Below are 22,308 nucleotides of genomic sequence, written 5' to 3' on the forward strand. Positions count from 1 at the left end.
CTCCTTATCAAATTCAGTAAGTCTTAGATGGAGGAGCACTACTTCATAAAATTCCATGGACAAGAGGGGCTTCATGGGGTGACATTATGAGAGTATACACTAAATATGTTTCTCACAAATATGGAAAACCATATTGTTTTTGATGGGTGCGATAACTCACTAAGTACAAAAGACTGTACACATACAATGAGAAGTGGTGGTGGTGGTGTTGGTGTAGCTACACTTTGACCAATCTATATGACCTTACAAACCAAAAAAGAAGAATTTCTGTCAAACGTTCAAAACAAACAAAGATTCATTAACATTTTGGGAAATAGTCTTGAAAAAGAAGGTTGTACTGTTCACCACGCAGAAGCTGACGCTGACTATCTTGTGTCGAAGATGGCTCTGTCCTGTGCAGAACAAATAGGCACGGTTGTCATCGCAGATGATACAGATATCCTGGTCCTCCTTATCCATCATGGTGGTCACGTCAAACACAATGTATGGTTCAAGCCAAACCAAAGGAAAGAAACTAAAAAGGCGCAACGATATTGGAACTTTGCGGCAACAAGACTTGACCTTGGCAGCGATGTTTGTAAATATATCCTATTTTGTCACACGTTCCTTGGATGTGACACGACATCACGATTTTTTGGTATTGGGAAAATCAAAGCAGTAACTAAAGTAAGAAGTGACTGTTTCTTTTCTGAACAAGCCAAAGTTTTTATGACTTGTAAGGCAAACAGACAGGAGGTAATTGCAGCGGGTAATAACGCCATTTTGTCTTTGTATGGCAGCAGCGATAATGAAAACCTAGATGAATTGAGGTTTCGTAAATTTCATGAAAAGACTACATGCAGTACTAAAGCAGTTCATCCACGTTCTTTACCCCCAACGGCATCAGCGGCAAAGTATCATAGTCTAAGGGTGTACCAACAAGTTCAAGTTTGGCTTTGAAATGAAGAAAATGTACCTCCAGATAAATATGGATGGAAGATCAGCCAAGGCAGGATGATACCATATTTGACGGACAACCCCCCAGCACCACAAGCGCTCCTACAAATCATAAGATGCAAATGCAAAACAGGCTGCTATAATATGAAATGCAGCTGTAGGAACAATGGATTAGATTGCTCCATGCCATGTAGTGAGTGTCGAGGTGTATGTGCAAACATTTCACTAGATGATAATGAAGATACCGATTCTGAAGATTCAACAATGGATTTGTAAAATCAGACGATTGGTAAATATTCTCAACCAGGCCTATTTGGGTAATTATTTTATTTTTTCTGTTTTGTGTGTTTTTAGAGTAAATATAAACAGAATAATGAATAGTTAAATGTTATCTTGGGTGCTGATCTATGAAGAAATATAACACCAATATATAGCCCCAATTACTAAACGTTTTCTGGATAGATATCAAAGGTCAAAATAATTACTTTGCATTGACTATATACACAGACATTTTTTATTAGAGTGGATATCCTTCTGAGTTGTTTGACACAAAAAATGCTCATCTACACCCATAGTTCACAAAGATACAAATATATAAATATAATAGTTTAAAGCTTCCGGTCATTTTCTGTAAAAAAAGTTTCATTAGAGTAAATAAATATGGTTCTTCTGAATTGTTTAACACAAAAGTTACGCTTATTGGTCACCGAGATACAAAAAATATATTTAGTGAGATATGAAATAATGAATATATGTCAACGGTCAAAACGATGACTTCCGGTCATACCACACTTTTTCATTAGAGTGAATATAAATATAGACCTTCTAAATATTTTGACACAAAAAATGCTTATCTACGCCCATTGGTTACAAAGATATGAATATACCAATATAATAGGTCAAAGGTCAAAATAGTAGTTTCCGGTCATTTTTTGTAAAAAGTTTTATTAGAGTGGATATAAATATGGGTCTTCTGAATTGATTAACACAAAAATTACGAATTTACACCTATTGGTCACTGAGATACAACAAATATAATTAGTGAAATAATATAAAATAATGAATATATGTCAAAGGTCAAAATGATGTCTTCTGGTCATAATACACAAAACGTTTTCATTAGAGTGAATATAAACATAGTTTTTTGAGTATTTTGACACCAAAAACGCTTGTTTATGCCCAGTGGTTACCGAGATATGAATATGCCAAAATAATAGGTCAAAGGTCAAAAACATGGATTCCGGTCATTTTTGATAAAAAACTTTCATAAGAGTTAATATAAATATGGGTCTTCTGAATTGTTTGACACCAAAATTACCAAGTTCGGCCAAGCGGTTACTGAGATATACAAATATATAATTTGACCCCCATGACCTCTTGACCCCTTAAAAAAGTATGTTCCACTGAACCGATTTTGGTAGATTTTGGAAATGTTTCTTCCAGGAACATATAGAATCAAATAAAAAAGGTTCGGAAACTATTGCAATTTGTTTTGGGTCTATCGGTAGATTGACTGGACTAATACCGCTCCCGCCACATAAATTCGTCCAAATACTCTGGTACCCACTCTCGCTTCCAGCCCCGCATTCTCTTCATCTTCAGCTTAGCCCGGTTCCAATACGACTCGATGTACTGGGTGTGCACACCAGTGGCTGGGTCGACGAAGTGCCTGCTGTGGTTCACCATCTGATGTTCTACCTTTTGTAATATAATGATATACATTTATAATTGAGAAATCAACCTTTGTATTAGAATTCAACTAAGTTTACAAACTTGACCCAGAAAGTCCAGAGGAGAGTTTGTCCAGATGTTTAAAAAGTACATTTAGTCCATTTAGCTCATAATTAAATCCCAAAAGTAAACAGTTTATTTGACCTCTCTAACTGTTCTCATCGTAAAACAATTAGATATTGACAGTTTTAAGCAAAGATTCGACAGGGCCAATTCATCATTGTAACCTCCCCAGATAAGATCAATCACTCCCACCTAAACACCCCTGGATCAACTTAGGACCAATCGTTACCCTCACAGATGACGTAGTGACATATGCAAATGAACCGAAGCCAATATACCCCCAAGTTTCAGAAGAGCCCAGACACACCTCACAGCCATTTCTCCAGAAGCAGACCTACACATTTCACATCTCACCGACAGCATCACCTATCCTCTGTTCCTTAGTTATAGTTGTATATTGTACAGAAGTATTATTGTATCAAGTATTATACTGAATAAACAATATATGTGTTACGACAGTCAAGCGAGTAGAGTCTTCCTTACAAGTCAGAAACCTCATAACAACACTATATTACACTGTAATAAAAAATAAATTTACGGTTATATAGCGCATAACCCGTAAGAAAAAAATCTATAGAATTTCTATAACAAAATTCTATAGAAATTATATACAAATTCTATATATTTTACTATTAGATTTCGTATAGAAACAACTTTAGAAATAACTTTAGAAATAGCTTAAGAAATAGCTTTAGAAATTCTTTAGAATATCTTTAGAAATTCTTGAGAATATCTTTAGAGTTTTTTTTTAGTTTCGTATAGAATTTCTATGGGTTTATCTATACAGTACAATTATCTTCTATATATTATTCTATATGATTCCGATAGACTTTTCAATAGAGTTGTTATAGATTGTGTATAGATATTGTATAGAAATATCTTTAGAAATTCTTTAGAATATCTTTATACTTTCTTATAGAGTTTCTAAAGATTTCTCTGTACAGTACAGTTATTTACTATTAGTATATATATTCTATAGAATTCCGATAGACTTTTCAATATAGTTGTTATAGATTGTTCATAGAAATTGTATAGAGATTGTTTAGAATGTCTTATATATATCTTATATAATATCTAAAGAGTTTCTAAACATTTCTCTATATACAATTCGGAACAATTCTATAATAATTCCGATGGACTTTTCGATAGATTTCGTATAGAACCTTTATAGATATTTCATAGAAATATCGATAGAGGTTTTATAGATTTAACTTCTGACCAATTCTATGTTCTATAGAATTCTGATATATTTTCCGGAGTTGTTAATATTTGGTTTAGATAGAAATTATATACAAATGAAATCTTTATGTTAACAACTTTTATTCAACAACAAGTCATGGAAGTAATCCATTAACAAATCAAACATCACTTAAAACATCTCGTCTTGAACTTCCATATTATCTATCCTTTCTGTTCTCCCATTAAGTTCCTTCAATTTGTTGGACAGTGAACTTTTAATACCCCCACTGGTGCAGTTGGGGAATTTTCTGCATGACAGTTCTGAAAAGATGAAACACATGCGTTTATGAGTTTTATCGGATGAATCAATAGGACAATGTACAGACTTAAACAATTAATTATTGTGTATACCAAATATATTTAGAAATATCTCACTTAATTAGAATGAAGAATTCAATCTATAGGCCTAATTATATTCATTGACCAAATTTACAGTCTGGATACCATACATAAAATAAACAGGGTGACAGGATATTTGAAGACAACGACAAAATAAAATTACAGGTACACCAAATCACAGGTACACCAAATCACAACATATACACATTACGCTTACATACATGATTGAAACATTATTATAAACCGTCATCAACGAAAGTTCCATTTCATTCTGTATATCAACAAATATATGACGGGATTCAAACTCGCATACAGGACGGGTATCAATAGACCACAGACAAACACACCAGATACCTTTTTTCACATTCAAGGTGAGAGTGATTATTGGACTTACCAACTATAGCACTAACTTTTGCGGGGTCTAAACTTTCCTTTTCAGTACTATTTTTTAAAGCGTTGGACTTCCGTCCTGTGAGGCTCTTTTCTATTAGCTCTTTTATGTCTGGATAAACCAATGTTAGTAACTTTCTTGCATAAGTTCCAGTTTTCACATTTGCTATAGAAATTAATTTAGCCTTTTCCACGAGGACACCCCCTCCAATGTCAATCTGTCGAATAGAAAAAAAAATGTTTGTCACTACAGTAAACATTTCAAATTAATCATTTCCTTTTTGTTTTGTCGTTATTAATCATGAGTTCAATCCGAAAGTTTTATCGAAGCACATCACATACTGATAACATTGATTCAAATCAAATGTCATTATTTAGTGTATAATAATACGATAAAAATGAAGAATCACATGTTAAAATAAATGTTAATACACATCACATTTGTATCAAGAAACGGGTTGGATTATTTGTATAATAATTTTATTAAAATAATTAACCTACTTTTTGCAGTGAACATATAATATATTTGATTTAGTAATCAATCATTAAATTATGGCATATATTTGTACCTTCTTTGGCTCCTTCAGCCGCATTGGTGAATCGTCAGCCAACATTCCTGGTAGTTCCTGATAATATAAACAGTTCTGTGTTTTAGCTTGATTGTATCTCATTGCAGTAAACACGGGAGTAAACATCACTACATTGAATTCTTATTTAGACAATATAGATATTTTTTGTTATATTGTCCAGGAGTGTTTTTTGGGGGAGGCGTTTATTCTTTTGGGTGTAAAGCCTTGTCTACACTATCAAACTTTATGTGACAACAAAATGCGATGTGGCCATATATGGACACGATGATGTTATATCACTACAGAAGTTGGGCATACCACTACCATATTTGGGCACACCACTTGTTTGTCAAACTGCTTTTATAGTTTCGACGGAGCTTACTATGGTAACATGTATAATAAAATAAATACTAGGGCGTTCATGGTTTATTACAAATGATGCGTGACCAGGGGATAGTGAAATCGCACTCTTTCCTGGCATAGCAATGGCTAGATCACACTGAGGAAATAGCAAACGGGAAGGGTGAAGCGTTGGCGTTACCTTTTTTTCCTTCAGATAACGGCTGATCACGACTTTCTGTTACATCTTTAAGATTTGTAATCATCTTGTCGAGTTCTGAAAATATCAATAACCATTGTAATGACATTAAAGGTGAAATATATACATCAATAATTATTAACCAATAATCATTGTAATTAAATTTAAGGTGAAATATATACAGTACATTATACTGTATATAAAACCAATGGCAAATTACAATGCTATGGGTACCAGCTGGATCTCAATAGAGGATACAAAAAAAACTAGATTTGAACTCGTCACTACGGACGAGTTAGGTTATCCTCACGACAAACTCCACGTGCACGTCATACGTTAGAATAAGGCGCACAGAAAAAAATGTTAGTGCGCTCTCTATTTTGTGTCACATCTAAGTATATACAGTATACACTATATACGGCATACGTACTGCATACAGTGCAGAATAGGTGAAAATAAGTGACCGAAGGCGCCATCTCCCGCCGAAATATCCCCAAAAAGTAGTCGTCGTATTAATATCAAAGATAGGCCTAGTATAGTATCTTTTTGGTATTATAATAAACCGTGCGTACCGTTACAACAAAAGACCCGACTAAATAATAAATAAAAGAAAAAATGTCTATCTCCAGGGCGAAAATAAAAAAGCGGAGATTATCTTTCAGTTCTTCAAAATTTGATTATGCTAGTACTAGGCCTAGGTCTACTAGTAGTTGTAGTAGTAATAACGATTCTATAATACTAGGTCTAGGCCTAGGCCGAGGAGGAGGAAGAGGATCTGACACAGGCCTAGGAGGCCCACCCCTAGCCCTTATTGGCAGTAGTCGGCCGGCAGTCAGCTCACTCGCAGTCAAGTTTAGACTTATGCTGGTAAATATGATATAACGATCACATTGAATACTGATGGTGTGAGTGTGTTCAAGTCCTCAAAGTATGGGTTATGGCCCTTAGAAATAATGGTAAATGAACTTCCTTATCATTTGAAAAGAAAAAATATCTTTCTTGGTGGACTTTGGTTTGGAAGTTCAAAACCTAATATGAACACTTTTTTAAAACCGATAGTTTCTGAAATTAACGAGTTGTCAACAGATGGTTTTAAATGGAAAGATAGCATAGGAAAGCATAGAACAAAGGTAATTGCAACAATGTTTACATGTGATGCACCTGCAAGGTGTATCGTACAAAATATACATCAGTACAATGGATCGTATGGTTGCACATGGTGTTTGGCTCCTGGAGAGAGGCATGGGAATGGAAATGCTCGTGTATATACAGCTACAAAACTGCATCAATTAAGAGATTCAGACACACATGCTGAATAATTAAGACGGGCTACAACTGATGGATCGCCCTACATGGGAGTTAAAGGTCCCTCTGTTTTATCTGAGTTAAATAACTTTAACATAATTAACAGCTTTGTGTTTGATTACATGCACACCGTGTGCCTTGGAGTAGTTCGTACTCTCACAGAGTTATGGGTAGACAGTAGACACCACACTGAAGAATATTACATTGGGAAATCAATTCGTAATCTTGATCAAAAACTGCATTAGCATTAGACCACCATCTGAAATTTCACGTTTTACACCATCACTTAAGTTGTGGAAACATTGGAAGGCCAGTGAATGGAGGTCCTGGTTACTCCATTATTCAGCTGTAGTAACCCGTGATATATTACCACGCCGATATTATATGCATTGGATGCTTTTGGTATCTGCTATGAATTTTTTGTTGAATAATGTTAATGAAGAAACACTCAATTTATGTGAAAGTTCAATCATAGAATTTGTAGTCAATGTAGAATCTCTATATGGGAAAGAGTTAATGAGATTCAACTTACACCAACTTGTATTAGGAATTGGGGGCCATTGTGGTCATATTCGACTTTTGCCTTTGAAGGAATGAATGGAAAGTTAAAAAAAATGTTCCATGGTACGCAATTTGTGCATGAACAGATTGCTACGAAATTTATGCTTATAAGCAATTTGCCGTCCCTTAGTAGAGTAGAAATAAGGTTTCACCTCAAAAAAATTGCAACAAAAGGTTTTTCAGCGGATTTTGGTAGTATTGGGTGTACTAAATAACAGAATAAAAGTCTCAAGAATTTCGACCACCGGAAAGTGGTTTTTTTCAAGATGGCCGCCAAAATAGATAAAAAGTTAAAATGTCCATACCTCCTAAACTACTTGGTCTATTGATATGATTTTGGTACCAAAATACTCAGAACATACATATTTATATTTGCCCTAATAGAACATTTTAGCCAAAAATGACCGGAAATGCTATTTCTTGCATGTTTGACCTTTGACCTTGATATGTTGTATATTGGTAACAACTGACCGTAGGGAAACAAATTGTGGCTCAAATTGTTCAGAATGTACATATTTACATTTATTGTAATGAGACATTTTGTCAAAAAATGGTTGGAAGTAAAGGTTATTGACCTTTAACCTTTATCTAGGTAGAATTTCCATATCTCGGCAACTATGTGTGGTAGAGATTTAAAATTGGGCTCTAAATACTGAGAATATACTTATTTATATTTACTCTAATGAAACAGTTTGACAAAAAAATGACCAGAAACAACATTTTTGACCATTGACCTTGATATGCTATATTTCGATAATGACTGACTGAGATACACCATTTATGGCTCAATTTGTTCAGAATATAATTATTTTTATTTCGTATAATGGTCTAATCTACCCATGGAATTAAGAGCTTTCCTGGGAATCAAGTAACTGTAATATTTATAAAGACTTTTAGAATATGAGTTCAGGTTCAAATTGTTCAGGACATACTGTATACATTCTTAATACATAATAAAAGTGAATAAAAAACCCGAAAAATAAACAAAAACAAATATAATAATAATTTAAAATTACGGTATAGCAGCAGTTGATTGGATATTGTGCTGGTATTTAGTACAGCATCCTAAACAACTGTTTCAACTTCGTCTTCATCATCGTCATCAATCTCTCTATCTACGTTGTTCCATTCTTCTAGTTGACACACTCCACAAACTGAAGTACATGCCAATTCATAGTCTACAACTGCAACGTACAGTTTTACATCCAGTAGTACAGTTACAATGAATGATTTTCAAAGGTTCTTCTGAAGCAGCAGTTTCAATCGTCATTATTGGCACAAATGTTTTATTACAAACTTTTCATTCCCACTTGGTAGCATCCATGGTATTATCTTTCTTTATCCATTGCATGATTTGATAGTATACTCTAAGACTGTGACATTTTGTAGCAGATGAGGTTGGTGGTAGTAGTTGTTGAGGTTTATTAAACAGCTTGCATCTGTAGCTATTTAGGGAATCCAGTGACTTGGCTCCAAAAAGAATAGACATGGCCTTTAATCCAAACTCCTCGATAGTTTGAAGTTTCTGATGCGGTTGAGTAAAAATATCGGCACACGCAGTGTCATATTCTGGGTTACTTTCTATCAATTTATTGGTTTATTTGCCTTCCTAAAGATGTCTTTGGCTTCGAAGAGTGAGGGTGGAAACGGACTTAGTTCATATTTCATTATCATCGTCTAGAGAGATTTGTCCTAACTGAATTTGATGGAAAGAAAGAAGAGTTCCTGTCAAGGCATGAGAACAAACACAAATTTATCAACATGCTTTCATATGAGCTACAGAATAAAAAATGTCCTGTACGACATGCAGCCAACGAGTGGAGTTGTGGCTTGGTGGTTATGATGCTTGGCTACCACTCCAAGGGTCCTGTCGAGTTCAAGTCCCGTCACATGTCAGGACCAAATTACTACACTCCCAAAGACTTGTAATAAGACTTTGTTTATGTAGAGCATCTTGTGTATATGTTTGGCTTGTGAACCTCTGAGGGTCCCTAATGATCAGCAATAGCTGAATGGATCACCCTCATTAAATATGGTTTAAAAAAAAAAACAGTTGAAGTCTCTGAACATAATACAGTAACTTTGATTGGAGAAGACACTGACTTACTGGTACTTTTACTGTATCATGTAAATACAACAAACCGAGAAGTGTACTTCAGATCAGACAAAAGAAAAGATGGGCCTACTAGAGTGAATAATGTAACCAGATTGAAATCTGTTTTAGGATATAAAATGTGAAATGCATTACCCATAGTGCATGCATTCACTGGTTGTGATTCGACATCTAGGATTTTCGGAATCGGCAAGAAAGCGGCATTTAATAAATTGATTGAAAGTAACCCAGAATATGACATGTGTGCCGATATTTTCACTCAACCGCATCAGAAACTTTAAACTATCGAGGAGTTTGAACTGAAGGCCATGTCCATTCTTTTTGGAGCCAAGTCACTGGATTCCCTGAATAGCTACAGATGCAAGCTGTTTAATAAGAAAGTTGTTGAGGGTAAATCATTTATCAAACCTAGCCTCAACAACTACCACCAACCTCATCTGCTACAAAATGTCACAGTCAAATCATGCAATGGATAGCTAGAAAGATAATACCATGGATGCTACCAAGTGGGAATGGAAAGTTTGTAATAAAACATTTGTGCCAATAATGACGATGGAAACTGCTGCGCCAGAAGAACTTTGAAAATCATCCATTGTAACTGTACTACTGGATGTATGTTGCAGTTGTAGACGCTATGGATTGGCATGTACTTCAGTTTGTGGAGTGTGTCAACTAGAAGAATGGGACAACGTAGATAGAGAGATTGATGATGATGATTAAGACGAAGTTGGAACAGTTGTTTAGGATGCCGTACTAAATACATGCACAATATCTAATCAATTGCTGCTACACCGTAATTAGAAATTTAAAAGTTATTATTATATTTGTTTTTGTTTACTTTTCGGTTTTTTATTCACTATTATTATTAAGAATGTATACAGTATGTTCTGAACAATTTGAACTTGAACTCATATTCTAAAAGTCTTTATAAATATTACAGTTACTTGATTCCCAGGAAAGCTCTTAATTCCATGGGTAGATTAGACCATTATACGAAATAAACATAATTATATTCTGAACAAATTGAGCCATAAATGGTGTATCTCAGTCAGTCATTATCGAAATATAGCATATCAAGGTCAATGGTCAAAAATGTCGTTTCTGGTAATTTTTTGTCAAACTGTTTCATTAGAGTAAATATAAATAAGTATATTCTCAGTATTTAGAGCCCAATTTTAAATCTCTACCACACATAGTTGCCGAGATATGGAAATTCTACCTAGATAAAGGTTAAAGGTCAATAACCTTTACTTTCAACCATTTTTTGACAAAATGTCTCATTACAATAAATGTAAATATGTACATTCTGAACAATTTGAGCCACAATTTGTTTCCCTACGGTCAGTTGTTACCAAGATACAACATATCAAGGTCAAAGGTCAAACATGCAAGAAATAGCATTTCCGGTCATTTTTGGCCAAAATTTTCTATTAGGGCAAATATAAATATGTATGTTCTGTGTATTTTGGTACCAAAATCATATCAATAGACCAAGTAGTTTAGGAGGTATGGACATTTTAACGTTTTATCTAGTTTGGCGGCCATCTTGAAAAAAAACACTTTCCGGTGGTCGAAATTCTTGAGACTTTTTTTCTGTTATTTAGTACACCCAATACTACCAAAATCCGTTGAAAAACCTTTTGTTGCAATTTTTTTGAGGTTGGCCCCTTTTTTTAATTAGTTCTACTCTACTACCTCTCTGTTGGAGCGTTTTGCACAGATTCGCAAGCAAACGCTTTTTATTGTCGAAATGTGTATGGATACGATAAAACAAAATCAAAATCAGATATACACTCTTGTGGTTTACCAGTTATCTTCAATTTAAATCATGTGCAGATCAATTCTCTAGATGCTATTGGTGTTGATGTGAACAATAAAGTGTATGCATATCGTAATGTAATTACAGATGGAGGTTTGACATTATCATCGAAATTGATCCAGCACAAAAGCCTTAAGAGAAATAATTCATGTGTCCAATTTGATAATGATAAGAAAGGCATCATTGAACTTATATTATCTATTTGTCCAAACAAATGTAGTATCCTATGTGACTGTCACAAAGAGCTTTACTGTATAATCAATAGTTTAAATACTGTCCGAAATGTATTTACAAAGAAAACAGATATGTATAACGTCCACCTGGACAGTTTAATACAGGTCGAACTTACCAATGAAAGAGTTGCTTGTCCTGTGACAGAAATCTCGGGAAAGTTAATTTTTATGAAATGTAATGAACATATATATGTATCTTTGCTTCCAAATGGAATAGAGTTTGATTAAATTTGTTGATTCTGTGTAAAAACCATGTTTTTGTTACTTTTATTGGTGTTTAGAAAGCTTGGTACATGTTGCATTATTTTTACATTAATGTAATGAGGTGTTTGTTCTCCTTCCATGATCCCATATAGATGAACAGCCTAATTTAATTGTTTCACTTTTTTTCTGCGGCCATTATCTACAGTACCTTAAGCAAGTTTTCAGTTTAAAAAATAAATAGTTTTTAGAAGTATATACGTCATACGTAAACGTATAATCGATACTAAATGTTATAGAATATTTATAAGAAATTATATATATAATTTAGATGAAACTCTTTAAAAATCTACAAAATATCTATATAAACATCTATAAAAAAAATCGATATTTCATAGATATCTTAGTACAATTTATATCTAAACTTTTATCAAAAATCAGATTTCTATAGATGAAACAAAAAGTCTAGAAAATATCTATATAAAATCTATACAAAAATCAATAAACGTCTATCGATATTTATATAAATATCTCAATACAATTTCTATCTAAACATCTATAAAAATTCTATAAAAATTCTATCAGTTTTCTATAGATGAAATCTATAGATGAAACTCTTTAAAATTCCACAAATATCTATATAAAATCTATACAAAAAAATCAATATAAACGTCTATCGATATTTCATAGAGATCTTAGTACAATTTCTATCTAAACTTTTATAAAAAATTCTATAAACATTCTATCAGATTTCTATAGATGAAATCTATAGATGAAACTCTTTAAAATTCTACAAAAATATCTATATAAAATCTATAAAAAAAATCAATATAAACGTCTACCGATATCTTAGTACAATTTCTATCTAAACTTCTATAGAAAATCTATCCGATTTCTATAGATAGAATATAGAATAAATTAATGAAGAAATGCCAAGTTTATTTCTATAGATTAAAAAGTTTATAGAAATTCTATACATTCTCTACATAGATTCATTTCTTTAGAATGTATTTATATATAAATATCTATATAAAAACATGGTTCTATAAACATTTCTATGAACTCTATAAACTTTCTATTGAATTTCTATAGAATTCTATCATTCTACGGGAATGCTTAAAGCATCTATGCGCTGTGGAAAAAAAAAAGCAAGTTTCCGTTAAAAATAGAAAAAAAAAAACCTTTGAATATGCTTTCCATGAATCCGAATACACGATGGTTCCTGGCCTTACATGGTCCTGAATAATTGGTAGAAGGGTTGCAGCTGCCCGGTTCTCCACCACTTTCATATGTCCCAAAGCAGGCTTGTACAATGTGTCGGCAAGTCCAAAAACCCAGAGTGTTTCAGCTTCCCTGCCCCGGCCATTCTACAAGAAAAACAAAATTAATTAGACCCTACTCTAATAATATATATTATTAATCTATAATAAAAGAGGCATGTCTTAATTGTTATTTGCTGTTGTGTATTTACAGATGAAATGAAAACATTGTCATGCACTGGACCTGGCAGAATGTTCCTCAAACTGGATAGTGTAATTTAAAATTGTAACATCTAGGGTATTTTTCTTGCCTTTTGCTTGAAACTGAACACACTTTCGTCTATTTGAACAATTACCCCAGGTCCACCTTAGACGCAAAGGTCGGCGATCATCTGCATGGAACAGACATCTCTCAGCCACCGAAAGTGCTGGATGACTTTTTTCTTTTTCTGTCTAGTCAGTTCCTCAACCTGAAAAGATAAAATTATAATAATAGTTAATGCTAATTCAATTTTATTTCTTTCCAATACCAAAAAAAACCATTATTTATTTATTTATTTAGGTATAAAACACATATACAAAACAGCAGCCATTGGCTGATAACGTTTGTTTACAATCAATATACAAATTTAAAGTAAAAGAGGCACAATTATAAACAGTATAGAAAAATAACTATATATTATAAAACACAAAATACAATATTATTCGTTCATAAAATTAAGTATGTTATTATTATTATTATTATTATTATTATTTAAGATTATTATTAGTATAATAATTTGACACAAAGATATGTTAATACACTGCAGAGCAGAGACAGTATATGGGTAATGAAAACAGTAATAATGGTAAAGAGTACTATAAGAACATTTGTGAAAGAATACCAATAAAACTATTAGTACTTACTTGCTTCACTGAATTATCCATTGCCCAGTAGTATACCGTGAGCAGCCACAAATCCAATGCAATCTTGACCTGCTCCAAAAAAGTCCCAGTCCTCATGCTGACAGTGCATTTGCATTTGCTGCATCTCCATGCTACAGTATCGATACCTAAAGAAGAGAGACATTAAATTTATAAGCAATTCCATCGATCCATACCAAAATATTAGTGTTATAACGTTCGTAAAGCCAGTTACTTATTCGCCGTAGAGGGTGTAGATGCAAACAAATTCGCGGAACTAGGGTGGCAATTGGTAAAGTAGGTCAAGGGTGATCAATCCATACCAAAATATTCTGAAAAAATTAAGTAGGTCAAGTGTTATAACGTTCGTAAAGCCAGTTACTTATTCGCCGTAGAGGGCGTAGATGCAAAAAAGTTCGCGGAACTAGGGTGGCAAATAGTAAAGTAGGTCAAGTGTCATTGATCCATACCAAAATGTTTGAAAAAATTAAGTAGGTCAAGTGTTATAACGTTCGTAAAAGCCAGTTACTTATTCGCCGTAGAGGGCGTAGATGCAAAAAAGTTCGCGGAACTGGGGTGGCAAATGGTAAAGTACGTCAAGGGTCATCGATCCATACCAAAATATTGTAAAAATAAAGTAGGTCAAGAGTTATAACATTCGTAAAGCCAGTTACTTATTTGCCGTGGAGGGCGTAGATGCAAAAAAGTTTGCGGAACTAGGGTGGCAATTAAATTGGTAGTAGGTCAATGGTGATCGATCCATACCAAAATATTTTGAAAAAATTAAGTAGGTCAAGTGGTATAACATTCGTAAAGGCCAGTTACTTATTCGCCGTAGATGCAAAAAAGTTCGCGGAATGGTAAAGTAACGGTAATGGTTAAGGGTCATCGATCTATAACAAAATATTAAGTAGGTCAAGTGTTATAACGTTTGTAAAAGTTAGTTACTTATTCGCCGTAGAGGGTGTAAATGCATAAAATGTTATTGAACTTTCACCGGAAGTAGAGGAGGTCAAGGCTAACATGTTGATGCAATAACAACTCAATTAGACAGTTATTACCTATAAAAATATGTTTTTTAAAATATTTGTGACTATCCCTTTAATTGAATTTGAATAAGGAACTAGGAACTAGTAACCAACTTCACAGACATTCCTTTTACCGCAATACAACATGTTGTAACTGACACAAAGGTAATGTTTCAAGATACCCTTTCAGTTTTACATCAAAAGGTAATCTCAAATTTGAATACTCATGGTATTAACATCGATAGTTATGGTGTTCAGGAATTATCTGAACAATTTGAATCTTTTAAGGATCCATTTTTGGGTGCGGAACCTCAAATCAGTTAATGACGTATATGTCTGAAAAAATGATGTTGGTTGAACCTAACGAAATTCCCTTCGGGACACGAATGGACCAGGTTATTGATAGAAAGTCAGGCCAGTACATTTATAAAACGATTACAGAAACATTTCAGTATGTTCCTGTTCTTAAAGTATTACCTATTATTCTACAAAGGAATGTTTTAGAATTAATAGAAAGAGAGGGAAATGTGATTCTTAGTCAAACATCCAAATGCTTTACGCTTCCAACTTTATTACGATGATGTTGAGGTGGTTAACCCACTAGGTAGTAAAACATGTATTCACAAGTTAGGCCTATTTTATTACTGTATTGGAAATCTTCCAATACGATATAATTCTACAATGAATAGCATCCATCTATTAGCTATGTGTTATACTGCTGATTTGAAAAAATATGGTTTTGATCCAATCTTACAACTTTTCATAAATGAAATGGAACAACTGAAGTGCGACACCGGTTTTAAAATAACTTTAGATGGAAGAAATACTACAGTTCATGGTACATTAGTTTCATGTTGTGGTGACACATTGGCAGCACATTATTTTCTTGGATTCATGAGTCCAACTGCAAACATGCTTTGTAGGCTTTGCAAAGGTACACAAGATTGTATTCAGGCATTTTTTCTAGAAGACGACTTTGAGCTGAGGAATATAGAGGAGCATGATAGGTGTGCTCCAAATAGCTCAGAGAAATGGATCAGACCCAACAATAGGGATACGAAGACCATGTTTGCTTGATAGTTTAAGATGTTTTCACTCAGTAACTAACTTTAACTTTGACATTATGCATGATATGCTTGAGGGTGTATGCCCGTATAAGGTAAAGTTATTGCTGAACAGATTTATTTGTGTTGATAAATTTTTGTCAATAAATGAATTCAATCGATGTGTCAAATCTTTCAGACATGCCTACAACGACAGAAAAAATAAACCAACTTCTTTGTTGAAAAGTCGTTTGAGAAAGTTAGATGATCATAAGTTGGGTCAAAAAGCCTCTCAAATGTGGTGCCTAATACGTATGCTTCCCCTGCTTATTGGGGATTGTATCCCACATGGAAACACTCATTATGAATTGCTTTTGATCCTTTTAGAGTGCATGGACCTGATATATGCACCTGTTCTTAAAAAGACACATGTTGCTTACCTAAAGTATGTTATATTTGACCATCACATGCTCTTCAAAGATCTTTTCCCCCAAAACAGGTTCATTAATAAACATCACCACATGATCGACTACCCATTCTGCATCAGAATGTCCGGCCCTTTGAAAACCATGCAATGTTTGAAATATGAGATGAAGCATGCATTTAGTAAACGGGTAGCAAGTGTTAACTGCAATTTTAAAAATATTTGTAAATCTGTTGCCTGCAAACACCAAACATTACAATTTGTTACATGGGTCAGTGATGGTTTGCGATCTGAATTTGATTGTCCTAATGGAAGTATGACTCAAGTCATTTCCATGCATTTAGTGTAATCGAGTCAGATACACCTACTTACACAATTGAAACACTTAATACTCTGATAGATTATCTTCCATTGACAGGACTAAACTCCCACACTGTACATTCTCCAGTATATTTATGTCCTCGATATTCACTTGTTAACGGATGTCACTGAAATAAGCAAGCTTTTTTTAAAGCAACATTTTGGTTTTGTAATTGTAATACATTTCTGGTGTTGAAGGTTCTGTTGGTTTTAAGTTGTGATGTTAATTATGGTTGCTGCTTTCTTTTATTACCTGTATTCTCTGTCTGAATGTATTTGCTCTCTTTTCTCATTTTGATCATAATATTTTATATATATCGTTACTGTCCCCCTATGTTTTCTCACATCATGTGGACTACGAAAATATCTGATAAAACAAGGTACATTAAATACCGTAATACATTAACACGATTACTTAAACTTGCAAAAAAAAATGACTACACAAATAAATTTAATAACATAAAAAGTGACATCCATAAAACATGGCAAACAATTAATACTGTTCTTGGTTAAAAAAACAATGAATGAATTACCCTCTTATATGAACAAAAATAAAATAAGCAAAATTACTGAACCCAATCTTATTTCTACTCACTTTAATGAATATTTTGTATTTTGTATTTCCTGACAACACTTGACGAAAATGATATGCAATCGCTGGGGATAGAATCATTTGGGGCGAGACGAAAGCTGAAAATATTTATTCAAAATTTAGATGAAAACAAAACTAACGCATCAGACACAGTTTTGGTATGTGATTTGGTATTTTCGTTAAATATTTTTTCTCCTAATCATCTCTCAAATCACTTGCCCCCTTTGATCAACTAATTGAATTAATGTTGTGCTGAATTTCAAATCAAACTATAAACAAAATATACAGACTAACTTGCAGTAAAACCAACCAATTTTTGGATTTTCCTGGCTAATATATTAAAAGTCACATGGCACTGTTTATTCTTGCTTTACCAAATTAGTCTTAAAACAGTGCTTTAAACTAATGATCTCTTCATAACTTTTTATTAGAATATGTCCACCAGTAGTACAGTTGAAGAAAATGAATGTCCTAGTATCAAAAGGAGATGTGACAATGTGGTAGGTTGTTAATTTTAGTTTTGTAGGCTTAGTTGGTAAAGAGCGGTAATGTACAAACATCGTACGCTAGCTATAGGCCTAGTCTGATGTTGTCTCGTTTTTTGTGTGTTTATTTTAAAGTGTCATTAAGCATGATCTCCTTCGTAAATAGTGATTAGACAAAAGTTGACATTAAGGGAAATAAAACTCTTTCTTACAGTTAATTGACCCTAAACAAGTACTAGAAAAACACAAGGAAGGGAAAAGGTTGCAGATTTTCTTGCAAGGGGTACCATCCATAGCTCAACAGAGGTTAATTGTGAGACTTACAATCCAAGCATTGATAAACAAACGAGGTGGCGATCTGTGAGTAACTGATCATTCCTTATAATGCAACCCAGATTAAAATGTGTTAATTATTGTTTTTACTTGATTGACTGAACTTTTTATGTTTAATTTTTCCTCAGGTACCCATCGTCTACTCAAAAAACTATGTTGGCCAAGAAAATTGTTAGTGCATATCCAGTTTGTAGGGACACAACACCAGGCCTTGAAGGACATGTAAACACTATTTTTATTATTATTATTTCAGGGAAGTGGGTACTGAAAGTTAAATACACCTCTTAATCAATCACTACAATTTTACTCTGGTTATTATTAGTGTTGGATGAATTTTCCATACAATTTTATTTGTAGAAGCATTTTTATGATGATGGCAAAGGGTTCATTGAATACAGACTAAAAACTGTATGAAGTTTAAGGTCAGATGAGGAGAAAGGGCAATTTCAAGTGAAACCACGACAGAAACAAAAGTCAGACGATGATGCATCAAACAGAAGAAGATATTAATGAACAGGAAATGTCTGAGAAGGTATGTAGGCTACATTTTATTAATTTAATAATTATGAATTCATGCACAACTTTAAAGGTGAAACTATATCAACCAAGGTTACCAACCAATGCTTTTAACCAACTTTAATGTGATCATAATCATTCTTTAGTGAGATAGCGACCATGCAGTTACATAATGTATATAACATTGCCATTGGTTCTTCTTGGATAAGGACAATTAACAGCAAGTTTATTGGTTCATTACAGTTATTAAATCTAAGCCTATGTTAACTATTCCTCCATGCAGTTCTGACAGGCTATTAAGTATTTTATATTTTTACTTTTGTAGGTTACCGTAATGAAGTTTACGACTCCTATTTCTGCTAATCAGGCTAAGATCAGAAAGCTGTTTAGGGAAACATATTCTTACAGGAGGAAGAAAATAATAGATATGTCCACAATAACAGAGTTCCTTTCGGTTTACCGTAGGATAAAAGAAATGCCTGATTTGGTATGAATACAATTTCTGGTTCACATTCTCTAAAATAATATGCATAAACATAATGCATAAAGCCTCTATGCGCTTCACATAAAAATAAAAGGACTATGAAATATGAAAGAGAAAATAAAAATGAGGGTGACAGGCCAAATAATATCTGAATTGATGGTTTATCAAGGGTGAAAATATTTGTTGAAAAGGTGATTATATACCAAAACACCCTATAATTCACTTACAAAAAAATGACAAAAATCAGAGAGTTGCTAAGCTTCTTTGTTTACACCAATCCATCAATATATTTTTCATTTTAGATTGATTTGGAGTTTGAGTTAATGTATGGCAGCAAACGTTCATCTAACTTTTTAGGAAAGTGGGGTACTTTTTATAAGCCCAGAATTATGCGCTTAGTTGCTCAGGATGGCAGCCCTTCTATACGGGACTTTAAATGCGTTTATGAAGGTGGTGATCTGTATACACTAATCAAAGAGTTACTACTACCACTTCTTAGAAAATAAAACAAGTAATGTTAAAAAAAGTTACACTCTATCTGACCCCCAAAACCATTTGTAAATTACAATCAGGCAGTGACATGTGACATGTGTTAGACTGCTAATGGTGGCTCTATATTACTGTTTTTAGTTTTATATAGACTGGCCTCATTGAATTATCTTGTTTGTATTTTAATTTTTTGTTTGTGCACTAGGTGATCTCTGTGCGCTTGTGATGCTGATTTATATGACTTATAGGTCTGCATCTAACTCAAAAAAGCACAGAGGCCAAGCATTGAGTAGATCAGAGGCTGTCAAATATTTCATTCAACATATCCCAGTAAGTATTACATTAATTTTAATTAATTAATTAAAATACAGGAGTGTCAAAACTCATGACCATTGCTTTAAGACCACATTCAAATGGGAAAATAATACTTAAGGCTGTATAGTACCAGAGGGTGAGCTCGTTTATTACATCTAATACTTTATCATAAATAACACTGCTTTTTGTATTGATACAGGATGGAACAGATGTAGAGCAGTGTGTTAAAGACAAAGCGGTACAATACAGACAGCACTATTTATTGGCTATCGGACCACCAGCACGCCCAAACCAGTACTTTCTCGTCTTAGACAAGACGCCAGTGGCTGGTGGGTTGCAAATAATAGAAGCAATGGACAAGCTGCTTAAGGCCCATTATGTTTTTTTCTGTTGAATACGCACCCACTTTAAAAGATTTTTGGGAGTTTATTGATGCAATAGTATATGGTATAAAAAAACCAGCAGATGCACTCCCACGCGTTAAGGCATTAGCCTCCTCACTAAGGGCTATATTGTAGTTTTGAAAAATGTACTTCCAAGTGTTAGTGATGAATTTAAAGGTATATTGTGTTCCTTTAATGCTCTAAGGGTAACAGTATATTGTAGTTTTGGTAGATGCTTTCCCAAGTGTTAGGGCATTAAATTCATAAGTGTAACAGTTACTGTAGTTTTAAACCCACTTTAAAGGATTTTTTGTGAGTTTATTGATAGTATATGGTATAAAAAAACTCAGCAGATGCACTCCCAAGCGTTGGGGCATTAGCCTCCTCACTAAGGGCCATATTGTAGTTTTGACAAGCGTACATATATCTTTAAATTCATCACTATTAAAGAGTAACAGTGAATTGTAGTTTGGGTAGATGCCATCCCAAGTGTTAGGGCATTAAATTCATAAAGGTAACAGTTATTGTAGTTTTGACGGATGCACTCATCACTAAGGGTGATATTGCAGATGCCCAGCTAAGTTCTAATGTTTAATAAAAACAAGATAGAAAATAGTGTATTTGTAATTATTAAATTGTATAGTTATCATCACACAAAACGCCATTTCTATATTGTCGTCGTAGCATTTTAAGATCTGTCCAGTTGGCCTGTCTCCTTAATTATATTTGGGAAGTATGGAAATTACAACAAAAAAACAGCAAATGTCCAAAATATTACTGTCTTTACAGTAGTAATCACAAGCTTTTAAAGCACACTATTAAAAAAAAATTCCATTCCATTCCATTCCATCCAGTTTCCAATCCCCTTCGATTGAAATGCTTCAATCGGTAAAGTTGAGATTTGCAAACTTTAAATCGATTGAAACATTTCAATCGTTATTTCAATCGATTCGATTTATCCCTAATCACAGTCGGCTATAAGTTGAAAAATCAATTTAAGAGAGTATACCGACATATATTTAAGACTGGTATTTTAGTCCGGAAATTATAACAATGACAAAAATACAAAGATAAGAATGAATGAAGTGGTATAATAAGTATGTCTTGTTTCACTCTTTTTCATAAATGTAAAAAAAAATTATTTCTAACTTTAAATTAAGTTTCATTTTCATTTCAATGGTTTAGAATTCTTTGTTTCCTTTTAAAATAAAACAAAAAAAAGGGTACTGATGGACGCTACTGATATCATGCATAAATTATTTTGCTTAGTATAAATTTTCGTCACACGAACCGGCGAATCATCATTTTGGCGCGAACATTTTTATTTCATATTTCAAAAGCTTATAACAATAAGAATATATATTCCAACTATTATTATTTAATGAGTTACATTAATTAATAATTGACGAATGTCTTTATAGTTCTCGATTTAGCGTCACACGAAGTGACGAATGCGCGATTTGTCACTTCGAATAAGTGTTCCGCGCGAAACTCAAACGATCTACGATTTTCGTTTTGAGATGGAAGAAATGAAAAAGGTAATTTATGTCCATAAAATGATATAATTAGATTGAAGAATATAGTACCGACGTATGTGGCGGTTTATTGTACATATGTACAATAAACTGAGTAATTTTTAATAATATACTTAATACAG

General features: G+C 33.4%; 1 protein-coding gene, 1 long non-coding RNA gene and 2 pseudogenes across 2 annotated transcripts; 2 read left to right on the top strand and 2 right to left on the bottom strand.

The window, feature by feature from the left end:
- Positions 1-4,093: 4,093 nt before the first annotated feature.
- LOC144852918 (uncharacterized) lies at positions 4,094-5,872 on the bottom strand. The gene is made up of 4 exons (XM_078710978.1): positions 5,809-5,872; positions 5,268-5,407; positions 4,703-4,916; positions 4,094-4,230 (listed from the first exon to the last, which is right to left on the bottom strand). Exons 1-4 carry the CDS (start codon positions 5,870-5,872, stop codon positions 4,100-4,102), a joined length of 549 nt encoding a protein of 182 aa, XP_078567104.1. The 3' UTR covers positions 4,094-4,099.
- Positions 5,873-6,665: 793 nt separating this feature from the next.
- Positions 6,666-7,886, top strand: LOC144852919 (uncharacterized; annotated as a pseudogene).
- Positions 7,887-13,613: 5,727 nt separating this feature from the next.
- On the bottom strand, positions 13,614-14,322 carry LOC144851961 (uncharacterized). Its single transcript, XR_013614246.1, has 2 exons — positions 14,203-14,322; positions 13,614-13,766 (listed from the first exon to the last, which is right to left on the bottom strand). It is a non-coding gene; the product is annotated as an uncharacterized LOC144851961 (long non-coding RNA).
- A 715-nt stretch (positions 14,323-15,037) lies between these two features.
- On the top strand, positions 15,038-16,304 carry LOC144852920 (uncharacterized; annotated as a pseudogene).
- The last annotated feature ends 6,004 nt before the right edge of the window (positions 16,305-22,308 follow it).

The sequence above is a fragment of the Antedon bifida genome, chromosome 9 (assembly GCF_963402885.1).
Source record: "Antedon bifida chromosome 9, ecAntBifi1.1, whole genome shotgun sequence".
In the NCBI taxonomy this organism is placed as follows: Eukaryota; Metazoa; Echinodermata; class Crinoidea; order Comatulida; family Antedonidae; genus Antedon; species Antedon bifida.

Coding starts and splice junctions, on each gene's coding strand:
- LOC144852918 (XM_078710978.1), bottom strand. CDS start 5,872: ATGATTACAAATCTTAAAGATGTAACAGAAAGTCGTGATCAGCCGTTA. Junction 5,408..5,808: donor GTTATCTGAAGGAAAAAAAG/GTAACGCCAACG, acceptor TGTCTAAATAAG/AATTCAATGTAGTGATGTTT. Junction 4,231..4,702: donor AAAAGTTAGTGCTATAGTTG/GTAAGTCCAATA, acceptor TCATCTTTTCAG/AACTGTCATGCAGAAAATTC.